At 48.4% G+C, this 21,767-nt stretch overlaps 2 protein-coding genes across 2 annotated transcripts; one reads left to right on the top strand and one right to left on the bottom strand.

Moving 5' to 3' along the window:
• Window positions 1-1,483: 1,483 nt before the first annotated feature.
• CRYAB (crystallin alpha B) lies at window positions 1,484-8,282 on the bottom strand. The gene is made up of 3 exons (XM_084611637.1): window positions 7,957-8,282; window positions 2,833-2,955; window positions 1,484-1,834 (listed from the first exon to the last, which is right to left on the bottom strand). The coding sequence occupies exons 1-3, from the start codon at window positions 8,152-8,154 to the stop codon at window positions 1,631-1,633; spliced, it is 525 nt and encodes a 174-aa protein (XP_084467763.1). The 5' UTR covers window positions 8,155-8,282; the 3' UTR covers window positions 1,484-1,630.
• A 5,301-nt stretch (window positions 8,283-13,583) lies between these two features.
• On the top strand, window positions 13,584-16,099 carry HSPB2 (heat shock protein family B (small) member 2). The gene is made up of 2 exons (XM_084612068.1): window positions 13,584-13,728; window positions 15,165-16,099. The coding sequence occupies exons 1-2, from the start codon at window positions 13,635-13,637 to the stop codon at window positions 15,614-15,616; spliced, it is 546 nt and encodes a 181-aa protein (XP_084468194.1). The 5' UTR covers window positions 13,584-13,634; the 3' UTR covers window positions 15,617-16,099.
• The last annotated feature ends 5,668 nt before the right edge of the window (window positions 16,100-21,767 follow it).

The raw sequence follows: 21,767 nt of genomic DNA on the forward strand, positions 1-21,767 counted from the left end.
TGCTATTTATTGTTTGAAGGGCACTGGCTGCATAGTTTCAGAGTGATGTGATTTGTACCATGAGAGCAGGACATTTATCTCTGCTGTTGCTGTAACTGTGTATACAGCAGCTTTGCAACTGTAACCTGTGTCTGCTCTGAATTAGTTGCAGCCTTTGCACATTTCCTCACAACATGGGCCATTCTAGAGATTTCTAATCAAATTTTCCTCCCTTAAGTGTCATCTAATGCCCATAACTAGAGTGGGTTTAGGCTGTCCTGGAGTTTTTGAACCAATTAAATTCATTTCCCCCAGAGCAACTTTTCTGATACTAGTAAGACACAGTCAGCAGGAATCTGGGATTTGTAGAGGTCTGATCCAGACAGAAATACTGAGGAAAAATGGATCATGGAACTAGGTGATAGCAAAAAATGTCTGCATATAAAGTGAAATCAGCATCGCAAAGTGTTCCTTAGTGCCTCAGGCTGGGGGAGACTTTGGTTTCATGAAGCCTGATGTCCTCTGAGCCCCTAAATGTTTCACTAGCTCCTTGAGCCCCCCATTCCTCCCTCATCAGCCTGTAGGAAAGGGGCAGTGCGGGGCGGGGGGGTATATTTAGCTTCAAACTAAACTTCTGCCCCCTCTGAAGCTTGCAGAGTCCTCTGGAGGCAACTCTCTTCTCAGCTTCCCACTACCTATGTGCCTCCGAGAGGAAGAGAATGGGAGCATGGGGCCAATGTCGGAGGTTCAATCATCACCCTCCTAGCCTGTGGCCAACACAAACTAGAGAAGCTACTGAGGAGCCCGGAGAAAGGCTTTGCTTTTTGCTGCTGGTTCCTGATCTCCATGCTCAGTAGGAGGATTCACTTTAGTCCCAGTAAGCACAGCAGTCCCTTGGGCCTGGCCTAGAGCAGGGAGATGATGCTGTTGTGTATCATGCAGTTCTGTGTCCAGTTCCCCCCACCAATACCACTGGCCCATTCATATTTGTGAGCATCTAATACAGCATCTTGCCATTTCCAGCTCTCCGGGTTCATTATGCAGGTATCAAATCCTGCAGTCCTTATTCAGTCAAAACTCCCACTCAAGTCAAGGGTGTAGCAAACACCAAGGAAGGGCTGAGCAAACATCAAATAAAATCTTCAGGGTTTGGCACCAGCGGTATATGAAGACATTTTAGAGCTGGCTTGGCTATGGGGGACACTGTGGGCTGTGGGGGAGTCTGTCTAAATCAGGCTATGTATGCTGCTTCCTACAGACTGGACACCAATAGTATCTTAGACTGTAAGCTGTTTGGGGCAGGGACCATCTTTTTGGTCCTGTGTTTGTACAGCACCTAGTACAGTGGGTTTCTAGTGCATGACTTGGGCTTGTAGACATTATCACAGTACAAATAATAAGTAATTGCATGCATATATCCCAAAGGCCCAGTCTTACCAAGCTTTGCTATAGTAGCAGTGACACCACATGCAAGACCCTAACATTCAAAGACAAAACCACAAGATGCTTATTTATGTTTTATTTGTTAGCAAATGAGCTTGTTCTCTTTCCTTAGCATAAATAAATAAGTATGGCCAGTCAGTACAGCATACGCTGCTTGCATCCAATGGAAAGGTTTTCCTGGATGGAAAAGTTGGTTTCATACAGCTTTCTACTTCCTCTGGGCCCCTGCAATGGCAGATTTCTCCTCGCGGGTGATGGGAATGGTGCGCTCGGGAACATCGGTTTGTTTCCTTGGTCCATTCACTGTCAGGACTCCATCCGAAGACAGGGATGAGGTGATGGACAGAGGATCCACATCTGCTGGGATCCTGTATTTCCTGTTGAACTCCCTGGCAATGAAGCCATGCTCATCCTTATTGAAAGGGAAGGAAAAGAACAGCCCTGGTTTGATGTGCCAGCTCAGTTCCAACTAACAACATTCCCCCTGAGCTAAGGTCAAGTTCGGGAAGCTCCCGCCCAAAAGGGAAATGTTTCAGAAAGTTTGGAGCATCACTGTCTGGAGAGACCTTGGCAAAGTGGCAGGGCTAAACTGAATTCAGATACTGCGCTGTGCTGTCCAGGCTTAAGCTGGTAGCAGGCTTGAGAACCCTACAAACTTCATTTCATGGTGGGGCTTTTGCTTCCTAACTCAGTTCATCAGATTGCCCTTATTCGTCGGAGTTCTACTGTTGTCCCCTTAAACATTTCAGGCAGAGAAATGGCCAGTACCACCCCCAGCCATTCCCCAGGGTCTCAGTGTACATTACAATGCACAGATTCCTAAGCGTCTGATCTCCAGTACAGCACTCTATTGCTCCTTTGCTCCTAGGAAGTTTTGACTTCACCCTCCTCCGAGCTGTCACATAGGTATTAAGGGCCAAACTTCAGCAGGAGCTGCACTCAGGTAACCAAGAGCAAAATTCAACCCTTTGAGTTGCATGTGCAAGCTGCTGTTATGGGTCTTTGCCAGAGAAACATATCGTGAAGATTAACAATACAGGTAGTGTCTGATACATCATTTGGTATTAAAATTCTTTTCATTGTTAACTGACTTAATTAGTTCAATAATCTCCAAACTCGGGCTTTCCCATCCCTGCACTCCTGGCCCCTTCCCAACAAGAGAGAGGTTCAGAAATGTTCATTTTATGAATGGTTTTTCACAGCAATAATCTCTGCCCCGCTACTGCCCAGGCTGTGATAGGTCAGGGGGATGTATTTGGGACATGGGCATCTTTGTTAGAATGAAATGATTAATGAAAGTGAACAGAAATTATTTCAGAGTAGCAGGCAACAAGGTGGTTTTGCCATCTTGTTAGATCCTTGCTTAACAGGTGCAGGGGCAGTTCAGACTTTACCACAGAGCAGATATACCTGGCGCTCCTCGTGTTTCCCATGGACCTCGATCACATCCCCCAACACCTTGACTTTTAGGTCCTCAGGAGAGAAATGCTTCACGTCGACATTTACGGAAAACTTGTCCTTCTCCAGTCGCATCTGCAAACCAAGGGGCTGGTTAGAGAAGAGTAGCTCCAGTGCTAGCTGTGGGTGTCACCCGGCATCAGGCAGGTCAACGGAAAAGCGCCTATGAATTTTAGTGATGTAGAACCAAGCCCTAGTTTGGGAGGCCAACATGCCCTGCCCCTCAAGGGCTGACTAAGGCAGGAACAGTCTGTCTAACTTGCCCCTTTGTTTCAGTCTTGGATCCCAGTCATGCCGGGTTGTCTCTGTCTACCTAGGTTTTTTTATTGTTGCGCATCCCTGTATTATCTGAGTGCCTTTGCCTTCTTGTCTTGACTAGCGGAGGATAAATACTTCCTTGTGGAGTGTTAAAGGGGCACACTGTAACTTGAACTTTTAGAAATTGATCAATAAATTGACATATGATCAATTTTTATGATCTATTATTATTTGTTTGTAATTCTTTTACAGAATTATTTGGGGCTTTCTGCTCCCCTTATTGATATTTACAGCGGTCTTGTCAGCACTGGAGAAAACAACTGTGCATTTGACTCCACCTTGTGTGTACTCAGGTCACATTTTCCCCTGTATAGTCAGAGTCTTGACTAACCTAACTAATGTGTCATTGGCAAATTTTGCCACCTAAGCCCTCATCATTGATAAATACATTTATCAGTATTTGTCCTGGTATGAAATGCTGAGTCACCCCCTGCTAATCTTTTGCCTTCTTAATTTCCTTTACCAGGTATAGGAAGTGCTGCATTCTATTGGATGCTCTAGGGTTGATGTCCCATTTCTGAAGTGTACCTGTTTGACTTGAATAACTTCTTGGACCATGCCATTTAGCCAAACTGTTTTCCTTCTTGCCTTCCTGCTTAATTCATTTTTCTTTTGCTGAGGGATGTACATGCCTTCTGAGACTGTTATGAGATGCTTAAATAGCCTCCATGCTGACTCTAAGCAGTTCAGTTTCCTCACTTTTGACTTGGGGTCTCTTTGCTTCCTCAATTGTTTGGGTTTCCCTTCCTAAAATTTAGTTTTTGAACAAGATTCCTCCATCTAGAGTGCTGAACCTAATTACACTGAGCTCTCTACACTTTGTGAGTGAAGAGTTGCTTTGGTGCCAAGCAACACACAGAAGTTGGTTCAACAGGTAACTGGGTCTGAGCACTAAGTCAAGAAAATGAAGAGAAAAAAGTATTTCCCCATAATGTCTTTCAGTTAGAGTAATCCTAGATGTTATTTGTACCCCTGGGTCTGATGCAAAGTCCAATGAAGTAGGAAGATGACCTATGTCTTCAAGGGACTTTGGATGAGCCTTAAATAGACACAAACTTTCCAGCCAGCAATGGGACTTTCAAGAGGGTAGTGTCCCTTTAAGACCTTGTTAGACACTAGTTCTTCAGACTGTCCCTGCATTTCTCTTCGCTCACAGCCTACTGCTGTCAATGCCCTTGAAAACTTCAGACACCCAGGGCCTGTTTTGCCACTCACAGCCATGTAACTTCAGCAGAGCGACTCCTGATTTACACCAGGCTGAGAGAAGGTTCAAGCTTGTTGTTTACTAACTCTCCAGTGTGTTTCAACTAGGGCATTGCTATCAAAGCAGCTGTTTTTTTGCCTCCCACTCCTAACTGCAAGGCCTGGAGGGATGAATGGGCACTTGTCATGCAGCAATTCAGAGCTGGAGCTGAAGGACTTGCTGCGTGGAGGCGGGAAGTTTGTGCGGGGCCCCTGGCAATGTGAACTTGGGGCTCTGCCAGCTTTTGCAGTGATTTATCTGTGAAATTCCGTTGAAGGAGGGAGACTCGGACAAAGTCTTGAAGTCTGACAACTCAGGGAACTAGTGCTTAACAAATGTCATGGGGAACCATAGGGAAGATGGAATGGGGGAAAGGGCAGAGGGGATATTGAGGGTCAGGGAACAGGCAGTTTTGGGGGAAGAATTTCCCTGGCTCTTCTCTTACAAATTAACTACTGAGATTCTATGCATAGTTCTCCTCTGTGTTCTCCTGGAGGAATTCCAAGCCCTTGTCTGAGCTGAAAGGTCAGAGAGGAAGATGCCAAGTGCTGGTGGGAACTGAGGGTCTGGTGGTTCATCATTCTCCGCAGCTCCTTTGCATCAGCTGAGCTGCCGCAAAGGGGTTGTAACATAAGACAGGCAGATGCTGTCTCTACTACACAATACCCCTGGCAAAAGGAGCTTTTATGCCCAGGGTCTGCCAGCTCTGTGCCACCTCTGCAGCAACCCCAAGTGCCTGGGGAGTTCTGGAGGTGAGAGGGTGTAAGTCAGCATGTTCTTACCTCCCAGGGATTCTGAACCTCCCCATATGGGGCTTTGAAGCAAGGGCACAACTTGGACTGCCCCAGCCTGCACGGGTGGCCTGAGTAAGGAAGGCACACACTGTCTCCCCTGATGTGTATCCATACAGGGATGAATCTGACCTCAGGTGCAGGAAGCAACTGGTCAGAGAGGGAAAATCAGCAGTAGATATGCCCACTGTGCTGCTGGAGCTAGCCAGATCCCGTTCTCAATAGACTTCCCAGGAGTTTCTCCAGGTCCCAGTCAGACAACGGCAGGGATTGTGCCACCGTCGTTTGCAATTAAGGCAAAGCCAGTTCGTCCTGTTGGTTTGATTCCTCTGAGAACTTTCCCTCTAATTATTGGTCTGGGCAAGGTACCAGATGCCAAGTAAGAGGGCATTTGCCCCATGGGGATATGATGCCTGAACTAAATACAAATGGGGCAAACTTGTTTCTGAAGTCCCACTGGGATGTCTGCATTTACTACTATCCAAGTGGTGCTAGGTGCAATCAGCCATCCACTGACACTGTTCTTGGAGCAGATTGGCCAACAGTGACATATTCTGGGGTGCTGGAGTCACACTGATCTCCCGAGAGGCTACGGAGAGTTGTTCTTTACTAAGGTTTTCCCTACAGCACCAGTTCCTGGATGAAGGCATTCTTCACATTCAGGCTCATTAGAAACATGCGAGCCAAAGATGCAGTGGAGCAGGGAAGCATGGGAGGACTGTTTTCTAGCTCAACCTTGAGATTGAGAGGAAGATGATCCTCCAGGAGCAGGCAAATTATTTACAAGGTGGGGATAGGGGCATTTCCTTTTGCACCTTTCTTAAAATGCAGTTCTACTCTGCAAAGGGAGTCTGTGCAACTTGGCCCTTGTTATCCAACACATCTGCCCCATATGCATCCACATCTGACCAGATTGTCTTAGGAACAGTTTTTAGGACTGTACTGCTTTTAACACCTGTTAGCCCTACAAGATCAGCACACCTCTGGGAAAGGGAGCCAAAGAGTCTGTAACTATTTATTTCTAGTGCGGTAGCACGTAGCAGTCTCAGTCATGGACTAGGATCCTATTGTGCTAGGTTCTGTACAAACACAGGGTTCCTGCAGCATCACCGGAATTATTTAAGCTAAGTCTCAGTTGCAAGGCCCTCCATTACACAAGGCAGAGTTTGGCCCACAGAATCTTTATGACTGAGGATTATGCATGAGCCCAGCATGACTCTCAGATCTCAGACTTTGCTGGGCCAGCAGTTACAATGAACATATTTTTCCTTGTATATTGAGCAATTTTTCTCCATATATATCAAAAGATGAAGGACATGGAGCCAGCCCATCATGCCAACTTGCAGTCACTTTGCAGAGCAGAACCCCAGTCTGCTTGTCCTTCTAGACTAGATTCTGCCAGAAACCTGCTAATGCTCAGTTCCCTGCAGATAGGTGTGATAATCTACTCTCTTCTGTTTAACTAATTAACCCTTTGTGCAGATAGAAGAGACTCTGTGGCTTGGCCAATGTCATTCCCAGTCTGATTGTTCATAATTCAGGTGCTTCTCAAATGCCTGCCAACCCACAGATTGCCTAACCTGAGTGAGGAAAATAAAATCATAGGCACTGCTGTACTGTATCGTGTCACTCAAACCTTAGAGTAAGGCACTAAACTCTCGGGGGAGAGGGATACAGGTTTGGAAGTGAGCTCAGCACTTGTACCCCCTGTGCTAGTGAAACTCAGGTGCTGCATTCAGGCTTCAGAAAGGAGTATTCATGCATTAGCACCTCCTGCTGCGCACTTCACAGAGCAGCATCGGTATGGTTACAGAGGGGGTGCAGATCTCACCTTCCTAACCAGCATTAAAACATAAGAGTGAAACAGGGCCGAAGAATGAGGCCGTGGGGTAAGCAGGAGGGTCTACTCTAGTTTGGCAATCAGGCCAGGGAGACTCATGAACCAAGAGTCCGATGAAGTGAGCTGTAGCTCACGAAAGCTTATGCTCAAATAAATTGGTTAGTCTCTAAGGTGCCACTAGTACTCCTTTTCTTTTTATGAACCAAGAGGATGCCCAGGATTTGATGCCTCCTCAACATCCTTAAGGAGAAATCTCTACTTCTCCTTTGTGATTCAACAGAAGTGAAGCCAAACCAGAGAAATGACAGCTGCAGATAAGGAATTGTGCCGCGTAGCAATGGCTGAAAACTGTGAAAGGAAAGAGGAAGTGTGATCAAGATGGTACAGCAGGTGACGGGGAGTCAGAACTCCTGGGTATATTCCTTCTCCCAGAGGGAGTGTGGTGTAATAGTTAGGAGAGTGAACTGGGAGTTCAGGGCTCCCATGTTCTGTTCTCTGCACTGCTGCTGATTGCTGTGAAATTTCAGGCAAATCACTTTGCCCCTCTGTCCCATGGCTATCATAACACTTACCTACTTCACAGGAGGAATGTGATGCTTAATTAATTGACATTAGTGAAGCATTTTAAGGTGCTTGATTCACAGATGCGACTGAGGCTAAGTATAATGCCGGTCAGAGCCTGCAGGGCTGAATCCTGCCTGACACAGGGAGGAGGGACACAAGGACAGCACCTTCAGTTGCTCCCTTCCCCAAGTTTTTTTCTAATAGCAACCTATGAGCAGCTTCCCAGGGGTTCCCTGGGGAGCCAGGCTGGGCTCTTGGCTCCAGATCCAGCCAGAGGCATGCGCAGCACACAACAAAGCATGTGAAGAGAGAAAAATTACCTCTGAGAATCCCGTCTCTAGCCAGCTGGGTGTCCTTAGGAAGGGGGATCTCAGCAGGAAAGGACTGAGAGCACCCGAGGTAGGGAACAGCTCAGACTCTGAGAGATGCTCTCCGAAGCTCTGGTCAAAGATTCGTGTTGGTGTCAAGAAGGAAAACAGAGGTCTGCGGATCAAGGGATGGTGAATGGCGATATCCATCTGTGTTTATCTGGGAGAAGAGTAAGAATTTATGTGCAGCAGAGTTCTTCAAGGACTGGTGTGCCAGGGCTTTTTATACCCACTGCCGTCCAGGCCTCGCCCCCCTGCTGAACTCTCTGGAAGGGTGATGTCAGGAGTTTTATTATCCCCGCTCTCCGTCTGCTCCATTCAGCAGTGGCCAGTCAATTATCTAGGGGATTTGAATGCTCTGCTAAGGAGGAGGGGGGAAAAAAAGCCTAGTGGGTCAGCAAGAATCAGAGCTGCCCAGCCCCACACCCCCATGCACTGTTTATCTGTAGAGTCCCCAGGCTTGGCTGATGTTCCCAGCTGCTTCAGATGCCAGGAGGATCAATGCAGCTCCTATCTTTGGCTCACACAGAAAGTGACAAGGGCCCGTTGTCTTCATCGTGTTTGGAATCTGGTTCCTGAAGTTACACATGAGCCTAGAGATGGCTCTGCCGATCCTTACAGAAGAGCAGCTGCAGGCCTGCTTTAGTCACAGGACTTAAACAGTCAGAAAAATGCTGTTAGATCACTCTGTCCCTCCCAACCTCCCGCACAGCTGGTGATGATCTGTGTCTGTCCTGACCCCTCCTGCCTGTACAGGTCTTCCCCTCCTGACCCCCTCACAAGCCACCTGGTGCATGTCTGTCCGTGCTGACCCCCCTCCCTCCCAGCTGGTGAGGGTCTGTCTGCCCCAGCCTGCCCCTCCCACCAGCCAGTACAGATCTGTTACCCCTCGTGTATTAACGGGTTTTTTAGTTTTGTCTCTATTTTGCAAACCAGGAATAAAAGTCAGATTTGAATCTAAAATGTTGATCATCCTCTCAGCAGTTTTTACTTACTGGCCTCTTCCCTTCTCTCTCTCACCCCACTGGGGGGTGGGGGGACAGCTACAGGACACTGGCAAGACACCCACAGGGTGGAGGAGCAGACAGCAGGGCAAAATGTATGTGTGAACCTTCAACAGCTGCTGCTCTGTGCCTGTTCTAAGGGCGAACAGAGGATCTCAGCCCCCCTGTGTATGTCAGCCCAGCACCTTTGTCTTTTCCGCAGTGCTAAAGCCACTTGAATGGAGATTTGGAGAAAGGTGAGAGCTCAGCACAGTCGAGGTATGAGCTCAGACTGACCTGTTACATAAATGGCACCACCTGTATTGGGAGAGCCTTTAAAATGCTATTAATGCACCATCATGCTCCCCAGACACGCACGCTGTGCTTCTATCTATCGGCTCCAAAGCACTGACAATCTAAGGAACGCTTATTGGATGAAAGGCACTGTAGAGGAGCCCGTTATTATTCCTAATAGTGATAAGCCATCTTCACAGACAGGCTCCAGGAGACACTCCTCCTGCAATCTCTGTGCCTCCCCAGGGGAGATGGAATCTCATGAGTTTTAGCCAGCAGCTGCTGTCAAGAGCACAGTGGAGGGAAGACCAACGCCAAACCCAAGGGCCCTGCTGTTCCCTCTTCCTTCTTTGTGTTACTGACTCCGTGGTGTGCATGCAGCTGCTCAGGATGGATGCTGGGAATTAATGTGCAGCACCCAAAGAAACTGCCACAGTGAGACCTGGCTATGGCACAGCTGTGTGCCAGCTAACCAGCAGAGCCACTGTGCCTGGAAGCACTGAGTCCCGAAGGAACAAGGAGAAGTGCTGCCTGGGCCCTGAGCTGAGACAGGATCCTTTCTCCTGTGCAGAGCTGTGCTCTGATCCTGCTTAGTTCACAAGTGAAGAGAAGGTGGAAGGGGACCTTTCAGAGCCGGAACATCTCAGAGAGCAACAAGAGTGAGAATCCAGCCCTGCCACTGCCTCCCTATGGATCTGCTGCTGCCCCTCAAGCCTGACCTGCAGAAGCCCTTGAAGTGCCAGTCCTGAGCAAATCACCAGTTACCTTGTCCCATGCATGTGTTTCTGCTAGTACCTCACCCAGGTTTGCATCCAAGTTTTCTGGTGCATTACCCCTGCTCACCCCGGAGTTGAGCCTTATTTGTATTCATAGCGCTACTGGGAATAAAAAGTGACTCATATAAGCCACTGGGTTAAATTTAACATTGAGTGAGTCTGATTACTAAGGATAATCGAGGAACATGCAGTGATGGTATGAGTGCAGCCGCCCGTCATCTCGCCAGCTGCCGCCGAGCCTGACAGCAATGCTGTATTTCTAGTTTCATTCCTTTCTGTTTGGGTGTCACACTTGTTCCTTCCTCTTCCCCTTCTTTCAATGGGTGTGGCTCATGTATGCATGCTGGCACCTCCCCAAAGGCACTGCTGGGAACTTTCTCCTTACAGTCCCCTTCCTCTGGTCTGCACACTTGTGCTCCAATGGGTTGGCCACCAGACTGCTCCACAGAGACACTCGGATCTCCATCGGTAAATCCCAAGGGAAGAGCGTCCTTCTGTTACAACTGAAAGGGTTCTGCTGGGTGAACTGGGGGCTCTCCACCAACACATCTCATGTAGGCAGGGACAGGTAGAGCCCTGGGTAGCTTGACAACTCTTTGGGGCGGGGACTGTGGTTTTGTTCTGTGTTTGTACAGTGTCTAGCACAGTGGGGTCTTGGCCAAAGACTGGGGCGCCTAGATAATCATATTAATAGGGAGCAGGCAGCCCTGCCTATGAACTTCACTGGCTCCGATTCTGCGCTCACCTATTGCAACTGATGTAAATTCCATTGACTTTAGGTGACAGCAGAATCACACCTCCTCTCTCTGACTTATAAGAGGCTCGTATACCTGCACATCCACCAATGTGATATATGCCATCATGTGCCAGCAATGCCCCTCTGCCATGTACATTGGTCAAACTGGACAGTCTCTACGTAAAAGAATAAATGGACACAAATCAGATGTCAAGAATTATAACATTCATAAACCAGTCGGAGAACACTTCAATCTCTCTGGTCACGCAATCACAGACATGAAGGTCGCTATCTTAAAACAAAAAAACTTCAAATCCAGACTCCAGCGAGAAACTGCTGAATTGGAATTCATTTGCAAATTGGATACTATTAATTTAGGCTTAAATAGAGACTGGGAGTGGCTAAGTCATTATGCAAGGTAGCCTATTTCCTCTTGTTTTTTCCTACCCCCCCCCCCCCCCCAGATGTTCTGGTTTAACTTGGATTTAAACTTGGAGAGTGGTCAGTTTGGATGAGCTATTACCAGCAGGAGAGTGAGTTTGCGTGTGTATGGGGGTGGGGGGGATGTGAGAAAACCTGGATTTGTGCTGGAAATGGCCCACCTTAATTATGCACATTGTAGGGAGAATGGTCACTTTGGATGAGCTATTACCAGCAGGATAGTGAGTTTGTGTGTGTGGTTTTTGGGAGGGGGGTGAGGGGGTGAGAGAACCTGGATTTGTGCAGGAAATGGCCCAACTTTATTATCATGCACATTGTGTAAATAGTTGTCACTTTGGATGGGCTATCACCAGCAGGAGAGTGAATTTGTGTGGGGGGGCGGAGGGTGAGAAAACCTGGATTTGTGCTGGAAATGGCCCAACTTGATGATCACTTTAGATAAGCTATTACCAGCAGGACAGTGGGGTGGGAGGAGGTATTTTTTCATATTCTCTGTGTATAAATAAAGTCTGCTGCAGTTTCCACGGCATGCATCCGATGAAGTGAGCTGTAGCTCACGAAAGCTCATGCTCAAATAAATTGGTTAGTCTCTAAGGTGCCACAAGTACTCCTTTTCTTTTTGCGAATACAGACTAACACGGCTGTTACTCTGAAATAAGTGAGTGGAGACCATGCCCCCCCCCAGTGCTATTTCCTGTGCTTGGGGCTGACCCATGGGGGCGGGGGGAGTTTCCCTCACAGCTCCAGGGTCTAGCTCCAACTGCCGGGTGGGTAGGTTGCTGTCAATCCTGCAGCTCTTGGCAAGGGGGGCAGCAGGTACAGGGGGCAGCAACAGCCCAGGCTGTAAGTGTCTCCTTGGATTGCATATCATGGAAACAAGAAAGACATGACTCTGTGCTTTGGAGACTTGGAGCCTTCAAGGCAGCTCTAGTTTCAGAGCACAAGGATCTTATGTGGGGACCAACCCATTCAGGACTTTAAACACGGATCTGGGACAAATCCAGCTCCCAAATAACTAAGGCTGTCTGTCGTAGGCATTTCCACTGCATCCATCTCTGTGACACTGAAACCCTGGCACTAGAGTAAGGCCAGGGATCATTTTAGCCCATTAGTTTTTAGAGGCTCATTTTCAAGTGGGCAGGGAGTGGGGGTGGAGTTGGGGGAAGTGTTCAGACTATTTAGCACATGCACACAGAACTTTACACCCACTGCGTGATGAAGACTCAATCCTGGCTAGTGGCTGCTCAGCACCTCTGGAAATCTGGCTCCCTTAGATTTTGTTAAACAGAGAATGATTCATGAGGAAGTGAATTGGAGAAGGGCCTTGCTACTTCCCACAAAATGCCCCGTGTCCCAGCACAGTTCTGAACTCCAGGCTAATCAAGCCCAGGTGGAGGCTAGAACATTTGTTGCAACAATGTATCACTTTTTATTTAAACTTTTAGCCAATAAGAACACAACAGCCTGTTTGGATTCCAGTCAAGATGTGTGTTGTATGTGAGGGTACTGGACAAAAATGTAACACTATGTAAAGCATCCCCCAGCATTAGCTAATTAATCCTCATCGGGTGGAGGGGTAGGCACGTGGGCAGTGTTAACCCCATTTTGCAGATGGGAAGGGCACAGCACAATGAGGGGAAAGGCCACAGAACACATCATTGGTCAGAGATGGGATCAGAGCTCAGGAGGTGCTAGCACCTAGCCCTGATTCAGCTCCTAGCACATGCCCGCCCCTTAGTGGAAACCCCATGTAACTCTGCCTAGGCTGTGCCTCCATTCTTTCACCTTCCCTTGAGCCCCCTTCAGCCTATGCCTCCCAGTTCCAGTCTTGCAGGCTCCCCCATTCCACTTCACTTCCCGGTTGCCCCAGCACATCCAGTACCCTGGAGCAGGGAATCCTAGCCCTTTGGCTTTCCATCAATCATGACAGCACATTTCGTTTTCTGGAGCCTTAAACTTAGCCACCCAATAGCCGCAGCCCCTCCCTGTCTGCAGACTGTGGCTAGATCCCCAGCAGAAATGCAGTGAGGCGCTTTCCAAAACCTGTTGTAGTGATAAACACCCATTTTTTCATGGTTTGTGTGTATAAAAACATCTTCTGTATTTTCCACAGTATGCATCCAATGAAGTGAGCTGTAGCTCACGAAAGCTTATGCTCAGATAAATTGGTTAATCTCTCAGGTGCCACAAGTACTCCTTTTCTTTTTGCGAATACAGACTAACACGGCTGTTACTCTGAAACCTCCTGGCTAAGTGTCCCTGGGCCTGTGTGTCTATTTTGGTCGGTATCTTTATCACACACACCTCCCTATGGAATTCACCCGATTAAAACTTTACAATCTGCAGCCTTCTCACTCTCAGAGGCAGCGAGCACGCTGAAGGTTCCTTCCCTGACGGACCATGGCTGAGCGGACGGTCCCCCATGCCTACCCCATGAGCACGGAGTATGAGTTTGCCAACCCCAGCAAGATCTATGACCAGAACTTTGGGGAAGGTAAGAAAGAGGCCGGGCTCCCATCTGGCTTCACTTTTGCTCTCTCCTAGTGCAGGAGACTGTCTGGAGTGCATCCCTTGGGACATCACTTCCTGCAGACACATAGGTGCTGGAACTATGGGTGCTGGGGGTGCTACCGCACCCCCTGGCTTGAAGTGGTTTCTCTTATATACAGAGTTTACAGTTTGGTTCAATGGCTCTCAGCACCCCCCACTATACAATTTGTTCCAGCCCCCCTGCATAGACACATAAGCAGCTGCAGTGGGGGGATTGGAATCATCAAGAAAGCTAATGGGGCCCAGGACAGGTCAAGGGGCATCAGGAGACGCCTCCAGAATAATTAGGAGCCATCATGCTCTTGATCTTTCTCCTAGTTCCCTCCCTTCATGGCTGCATGTTTCATTCCCGCTTTCCTTGCCCCTCCCTCCCTTTTTATTATTCATGCACAAACAGCACTTGGGGAGCAAAATCCTCCCCTTTGATCCGGACTGCTGGTGGGGCCCCTGCTGCCATCAACAGCCAATCCACGTGGCACAGCCCATGCCAAAGAGGTCATGAAGACGCTGTGTAGATACCAGAGAAGGGTCTTGCTCTTTTATTGCAAAGAGTTGCCTGAAAATTGTTAGGAAAAATTGGTTCTCTCCTTAATTAGCTGAAAGACTGTTTAGCCAGCAAGCTCTCTGCCCCTTGCCTGGTGCAGCGGCTGCTGCAGACCTTAGCAGCAGGGGAAGCTCCCCTAGCCCACTGCCCAGGACAGGCTGTGGTGGAATCTGACTGGCAGGCGTTGGATTAAGGAGCTTTTGAAAAGAGCTGCTGCTGGTGGGAGATTTTGCATCCCCAGTCAGCGCAGTGAAAAGCTGAGCTGGTGGGTTCTGGACAAAGCCAGAGCAGCAGCAGCCAGAGGGGAAAGAATGCAGGAGGCAGCAGAACCATTCACCAGGCTCCAAGTGCTAGCACAACAGTGTGAAAAGGCAAAAGCCCCAAGAAAAGCCTGATGTCAGTGCCACACAAAAGGCTTTAGTTCTTCATGCCAGTATCTCTGCATTCAGCGTTTTCCATGTCCAGCTCTGGCTGTGGGCTCCTCTCCTCACAGCACCCACCCCACCCATCACCTATTCTCTCTCGCTCCTAGCTCAGACCCCCAGATGGATGTCAGCCCCGGCAGAGCTGATGGGTGCAGCTGGTGTGTGGCATGGGGTGGCACTCAGTGGGCTGCATGCAGCATTTCAGTGACACATGGGGAGGCTAAGCTAGTGACTCAGTTCCCATTGTACAACAGAAGTGGTGGGTTTGCACAGAGCCCACACAGCTGCTTGCCAAGTCCCAGACTCTGCCAGTCCTGCTAACATTCCCCTTTGCCTATCTTGGTCTCATTGTTGCTCTTCTCCATCCCAGGATGCGAAGCGACCCTCTGCTCCTCATTTTGTCTCTTTCAGGTGTGTCCCCTGCAGAGATTTTAGCCCCCACTTTGTATCATGGGTACTACATCAGACCCCGGATCAACAAGCAGCTGGACCGAGGGATCTCCGAGATCAACCTCAATGAGCACAAATTCCAGGTGTTTCTGGATGTCTGCCACTTCCTGCCTGACGAGATCGCCGTCCGCACAGTGGACAACCTGCTGGAGGTAACAGCTCAGCACTCCCAGAAAGCTGACCGCCATGGCTTCATCTCCCGGGAATTCACCAGGACATACATCCTCCCACTGGATGTCGACCCCCTGCGAGTTAAAGCCACGCTGTCCCATGATGGCATCTTGAGTGTAGAGGCTCCCCGAACTGGGGGGGAAGTGGAGGCCAGAATCAAGGATGTGAAAATAACTCACCAAGAACAGCCAGTGGCGATGGGAGAAAACCTGGATAAGGGGAAGGGACAGGCTGAGCCCTAAAGCATCCTGGGGCTGTGCTTCAGCTGGGGGGATATGTGATTGTGCCAGACCCCTATTTCTCACCACCGGTGCTTGGCTTTGGGGGAAGACCACTGCTGGAAAAGCGGTGGTGGAGTTGAAGAAAAAGAGTGCGGGGGTAGGGGGGCATACCTGAAGCCTTTTCCCAGTTCAAGCACTGCCCAGAAGAAGGTAGTACATGCTGCCATCGCTACTCTGTTATCTAGAAATAACAGGGGTCACCTCCTGCCATAAACTGCTGTGCTGTGTTGCTGTGGGCTGTTAACCAGCTGCTGTGTTCCACCCCAGAGGGGGCTGCATTTCAAAAGTGGGTGGAGTAATCCAGTGCATAGTTTTTAAACCTCTCACTAACATTTGTGGAGAGTTTTGGGGGTGGAAGGGCTGTAAGTATGTAAAACAACAATAGTTCTTAAAAGGAATGAGGAATAAATCTAGCTCTAATCTCGCATTTGCTTTGAATTTCAATTGCTCACATCATAGTTATTCTGCAGTGAAGAATCTGGACAATGCCTTAGCCTCTCTTGATGCAGTGAACCAGGAAATTGTTCTGGGCAGCATATTTTATGGCACCAGATTATTAAGAGTTCATTCAGAGTTCATCTGTGAAACCAATATCAGTGCCAACCCTGAGAATGACTAACCGCAGGGGATCACCCTTATGGCAGATGGGTGCACTTCGCGACCATTGTGCCAGTCCCCCTTGGATTCCCAGAATAGTTCTGATGCTATAGCCCAGGGGCGGCCGAATTTACTGGCCCTCCAAGCCGCATATGACAGTCTTCAGAAGTTTGAGAGCCAGGGCACATCTGCTGGGAGCCAGGGCTCAGGGCTTCAGCCCCACTCCTGCTGAAGCCCCCAGCCCCAGCAGGTGTGCCCTGCAGGGCTGAAGCCCCAAGACCCCTCCTTCCTGCTGGACAGAAGCCCCTACCCCCACCACCCCACTTCAAGGTAGAGGTCACGATCTCCCCCCCACCTCTGTCTGGTAGGCGAAGAATGGAGTGGGTGGGGGGCGTGTGAGTTGCACTTTAACAGTAAAAGAGCCGCACGTGGCTTGCGAGTCTACAGTTTGGTCACCCCTGCTATAGCCCTTGCAGGAAGTTTCAGGGATGTAATAGCTTCTGGTACGTAGGATGCCAGGGGATCATTGTCAAAAAAACACACTCATCTCCAGGGCTGGCTTTAGGGGTTCTGCTGACCTAGGCAACCTGGCCAATGCACTCCTATGCCCGACTTGCTTCAGTCCATGGGAAGTTTTGCCCATTCAGATAAAGTCCCATCCTGTATGCTTTGGGGGAAGTGAGCCGTGAGTGTTTCAAGGTCCTGTACAATGTTGAAGACACAGAGCTCAGTTCAACTGGCTCAGTGGAATTATATCAGGGATGAATCTGGCCCTAGGTCCCCCTTCCGTAACCAAGTCCTTGATCAACCCTCGATGCTACAGGCACTGTGGGAAAGTCCCCTTATTCTGATGATGTCAGAAGGGGGATTGTGTGTGTTATACAGTCTGCTGCAGCTACTGCCTGGGCTAGCTGTGGGGAGTCAACAGATGGCAAACTCATTCCTCTTCTGAGCCAATTAAGGCAGTGAGGTGCTGTGTCATTGACCAAATATGGGGTCTCTGGCACATCCTGATGTGGGGATATGAGTCCTTCCCTGGCGTGGCAGAGAGTGAAGGTTCCAAGACACCAACTGAGAGAGCTGGAGGATTCGTAAGTCCCTCCTTTGCATTCCTTCTTAGGGCCTGATTCTCAGTTACGCTAAGGCCCCAGTGCAGTGATCTGGAAAAATAAATGGGGCTAGAAATGGCACCCTATGAATTCCTCTGTGCGGAGGGACTTCAAGCAGGGCATAAGGACTGTTCCCATCTGCCAGGCAAGTCCAGAGTCTTGCTGGAATGCACTGGTTCCTAGAGTCATAGTGAGCTATGGGAATGAAATTCGGAGTGACCTTGAGGCTGCTATAACTTACAGTGGGCCCTCACCAGCCTCAGAATACAGGGAGTGCAAAGGTGGTAGCTTGCTAATCTATACCTGCTCCAAGTTCAGGGAGGGTCACTGAGAATCAGTTTTGGTTTTTATGGTTTAGGAACACCCATTCTCAGTGCAGTGGGGCTGGACGGTTGCTCACCAGTTCTGATCTGTAGCCCTGATTGTCATTGGCTGAGTATTGCTACTGTCTGCTGAATGGCCTACGTGATTTGGGTTGGGAGGGTCTCAGTCCAATTCCTGGTGAGCTGATCCTCCCATCCCAAAAACCAACCAGAACCAGTGGCACTAACTATCCACCTGGCTGTCACTCCCAGCCAGGCCACAGAAGCAATAATGAACCACGGACCTTGCCTTCACAGGTGCTCTCTCCAGGGCAGATTTGATGTGTATTGACAGGGAAGTGTGTGGGAAACTCACCCTGCTGCTTCCTTTGTGGTGGTACCTGCTTTATGTATAGAGGACTTTGATCCCTCGCCTTTCACTTCTCTCCGGGGAGTGGTGTGTAACAGGATTCGTGCTTGCATAGACAGGATGCTCTGGTGAAACTGCATGGGTGGAAAGCCTGCTGGAACAGTTCACAGGATCACAGCTGTTTGATGATCTCAGGGGACTCAGATTAACGCTGGACAATCTGTGTCTAATTCCTTTTTCTTTCATTTCTTCTCTGCTGAGATGGTGGAGCCCTCTGGTGAATCTGACCTGAGCCCTTCAGCCATAACGAGGCTTTTCCTTGGCTTAGATCCATCATCTTCAGTCCTAATGGCAAAAAGTAAAGGTCCCCTGCATTTAATGGAGATACCCACATCAGGGTATTTGGGTATGGCAAAGACCTATATTGGGTTAGGTACAATAAAGACATTAGTACAGAATGAAATCCTCATATACCATGGTGATGAGCATTGTATAAAACCCAAGACTGGTCGCCAGATGTACAAGGGCTTGTTAAAAACCATGACCAGTGCAGAGGGTATTTACTGTATACTTTCCACGCCAGTCAGTTTAAAAGAGAAATATCATGAAGCCCTATTATTGAGGTGTTTTCTGACTTCTGGCTAGCCCCCAAGATTTGATGGCTCCTCCATTAAAAAAATAATTTTATCTTCTGCAATTTTAGTTTAAACGCAGTTTCCACAGCTCTAGAAAAAGAAACCTCACAACTCCCCCATCTGGGGGGGGGGGGGAGGTAAGCAAGGTGGGTAAGCAACAAAACCTCACAATGCCATCCCACCAGAATGACAGGGGAAGCCTCTGTAGTGACCTGAGAATCTAGTGACCTCCATTAACAGGGAAGCAGAATGAAACCCACAAATTGTCTCTGATGCAGCATAAAGTGCAGGTTGCACAGAGTGAAGCAGCTCTGTGATAAAAGGGGCTTTGCTCTAATGGGGCTGGGTTGCATTTTCACTAGAGGTGGAACCAATTCTCCTACCAAAGGAGAAGTTACTGAAAAAGCTAATTTTTTGTACACACAATGCTAGATTGTTCTGTGTCTGCAGAATGACTGGGGCACCAAGGTGTTACCGCAGTACAAATAATAAATACAACAATAATAATGGATAATTCTGTTCCCCCTCTCTCTTTTAGTCTTTTCTAGCTCTAATGGACAGGATTTAGTTCTCTGTTTCTGGGTGCCAGCAGCCCTCTCCAATGCCAATTTCACTCCTGGTTACAAAGCCAGATTCCATTCCAAGTGTCTCAGACCATGCTAAAACAACTGCCCTGAGCGCTGATGCTGGGAGGTAAGGCTGACACTGACTGGTGTGAGGCAGCTGATCATGTCTGTGGACTCTTGTTACCTAAGCACAAAATAGCACAATCGCATTGCTAAGCTTGAGTGCCGGAACCCAGGCTCCCTTTTATTCCTGCAGACAGAGGATAAAAAGGGAACGCGGAGTGGCAGCCAAATGCTTCCTGGAGCTGCCAATGTTTTCAATGGCTTTCTGTTTCTCTGGTGGAACTCAAACCAACAGCCCCAGTGTTTGTCCAGAGGGGCTGATGGAAGCAGATTCTCAACCAGGTTTTTTTGTTTTTCCATAAGGCAACAAAGCCTGAGTTAACTCTGAAATAAAAACAGACTCGCTGACTAAACAAACAGAAGGATCAGTGTCTGTGGCGTGCTCAGAGACCCACAAAGTCTGTGACTGCTGACAAGAGATGAGCAAGCAGCTGAGTGCTACTCAGCCACTGGGACATTGGTCGCCTCAGAAAACAGCCATGCTGGGCTTCAGGATTCAGTCTGGTTTTCCTGCTTTCACCAGTCAGATATCAGATTGAATTAGATTGCAAGTGTAACTAGCTGGTTCTTTAGTTCAATGTGTGGAGACTCCTGCTTTGAGTTCTGGAGGACCCTAGTCAGTTCTTGGGGAGTAAGCCAAGGTAGTGGGCATTACACATGCTCCACAGGACAGGGGCCTTCTCTCTGCTGTAAGGCATTAAGCACCCCTCTGCATGTCATCAGATAATAAAACCTGTAAATGGTAGTGTACGCTTTGGGAAGAGGGACAGAGTTATTTCCTGATAAAGCCCAGGAACCGTGTGGTGTGGGCAGTGGCTGAACCAAAGAGGAGAATTCTGTTCTGGATAGGTTCTTCTACCACGCTCATCACTGTAGAATCTACAAAAAAAACGAGGAGTCTGGTGACACCTTAAAGACTAACAGATTTATTTGGGCATAAGCTTGGGCATAAGTGGGTAAAAAACCCCACTTCTTCAGATGCATAGAGTGAAAATTACAGATGCAGGAATAAATATATCAGTACATCAGTATATTTATACCTGCATCTGTAATTTTCACTCCATGCGTCTGAAGAAGTGGGGTTTTTTACCACGAAAGCTTATGCCCAAATAAATCTGTTAGTCTTTAAGGTGCCACCGGACTCTTCATTGTTTTTGTGGATACAGACTAACACGGCTACCCCTCTGATACTGTAGTATCTGAGCACCTTTGTGTAGTGCCTTAGGAGTGAACCCGCAAAGGCTGCATATGTTACAATAGTTAAATGCAATTATTATTCAAACATATTCAATTGTCAGTTACAACCCACAAACTCAGGGCTGGGCCTTTGAGTGCAGATAATTCCCACAACAGGGTTATGTTAAGATAAGAGCATTTATTATTAGTTGTCATTTCTAGTGCAGAAGAACCTAGTGAGCAGGGCCCTGCTGTGCTAGCTGCTGTCACATACATAGCATGAGACAGCCCCTGCCCGGAAGAGCTTTATAATCTAAGTAGACAAGACAGGTGAAGGAGGTAGTTTTATCTGCATGTGAAAGATGGGTAACTGAGGCCCAGATCTGTAAAGGTATTTAGACTCCTAACTTCCACAGCAATCAGTGGGAGTTAGGAGCCTAAATACCTTTGTGGATTTGGGCCAGAGAGGCTAAAGGCCCCATTTTTAAAGGTATTTAGGAGGTTAATGAAGCAAAGAGGTGCGTAGCAGGATTCTAAAGTGCCGAGATGCTTAATTCCTATAGGAGGGGCTTTTGAAGATTCCACTAGGCACTTTAGGCACCTAGATACCTTCAAAAATCTGTCCAAAGTCTTGTCCAAAGTCACACAAGGAGCCTGTGATAGAGGCAGAAAGTTGAAGCCAGGTTCCGTGAGACCCAGTCCACTGCCTTAGCCACAAGACCAATCTTCCCTAATGTTTAGCATCCCCCTGGACAAAGCCTCTCTAGCTTACTCCCTTGGTAACACCAGTCTTTGTTTTAATGCTACCCATTTTTCTGACATTCTGTCTGAGATGAGGACGATCAGAGCACGAAAAGCCCTGGCAGCTCCCTTCCTTTTGGGGAAGAGCTAGCCTGGAATTGCTCATCACATTCAGGGAGATTTAAAATCCCCTGTCTCCGATCTTTTGTCCCCGTCCACCACCCCCCTAACTGCTCAGCATGGACTTTTCTGGGATGTGCCGATTCCCTGATATCATTGGGGCTCGGCGCACACTGGGAGTACAGAATATCAGAGATGAGATTTGTCCTGTTGGCTCAAACAGGAGAATTTCCACCCAAGGGTTCAGGCTGGAGACCTGATTCTAGCTCCCCATTTGCCAGGGAGAGCTGAGCGTGGGGCTGGCAGGAGCAGCCGCCTCTGGAAATCCCTCCAGCAGATGGCACACACACAGTTTCGCTGCACTGATGGAGAG

The sequence above is a fragment of the Lepidochelys olivacea genome (assembly GCF_965140295.1).
Source record: "Lepidochelys olivacea isolate rLepOli2 genome assembly, chromosome: 22".
NCBI lineage: Eukaryota > Metazoa > Chordata > Testudines > Cheloniidae > Lepidochelys > Lepidochelys olivacea.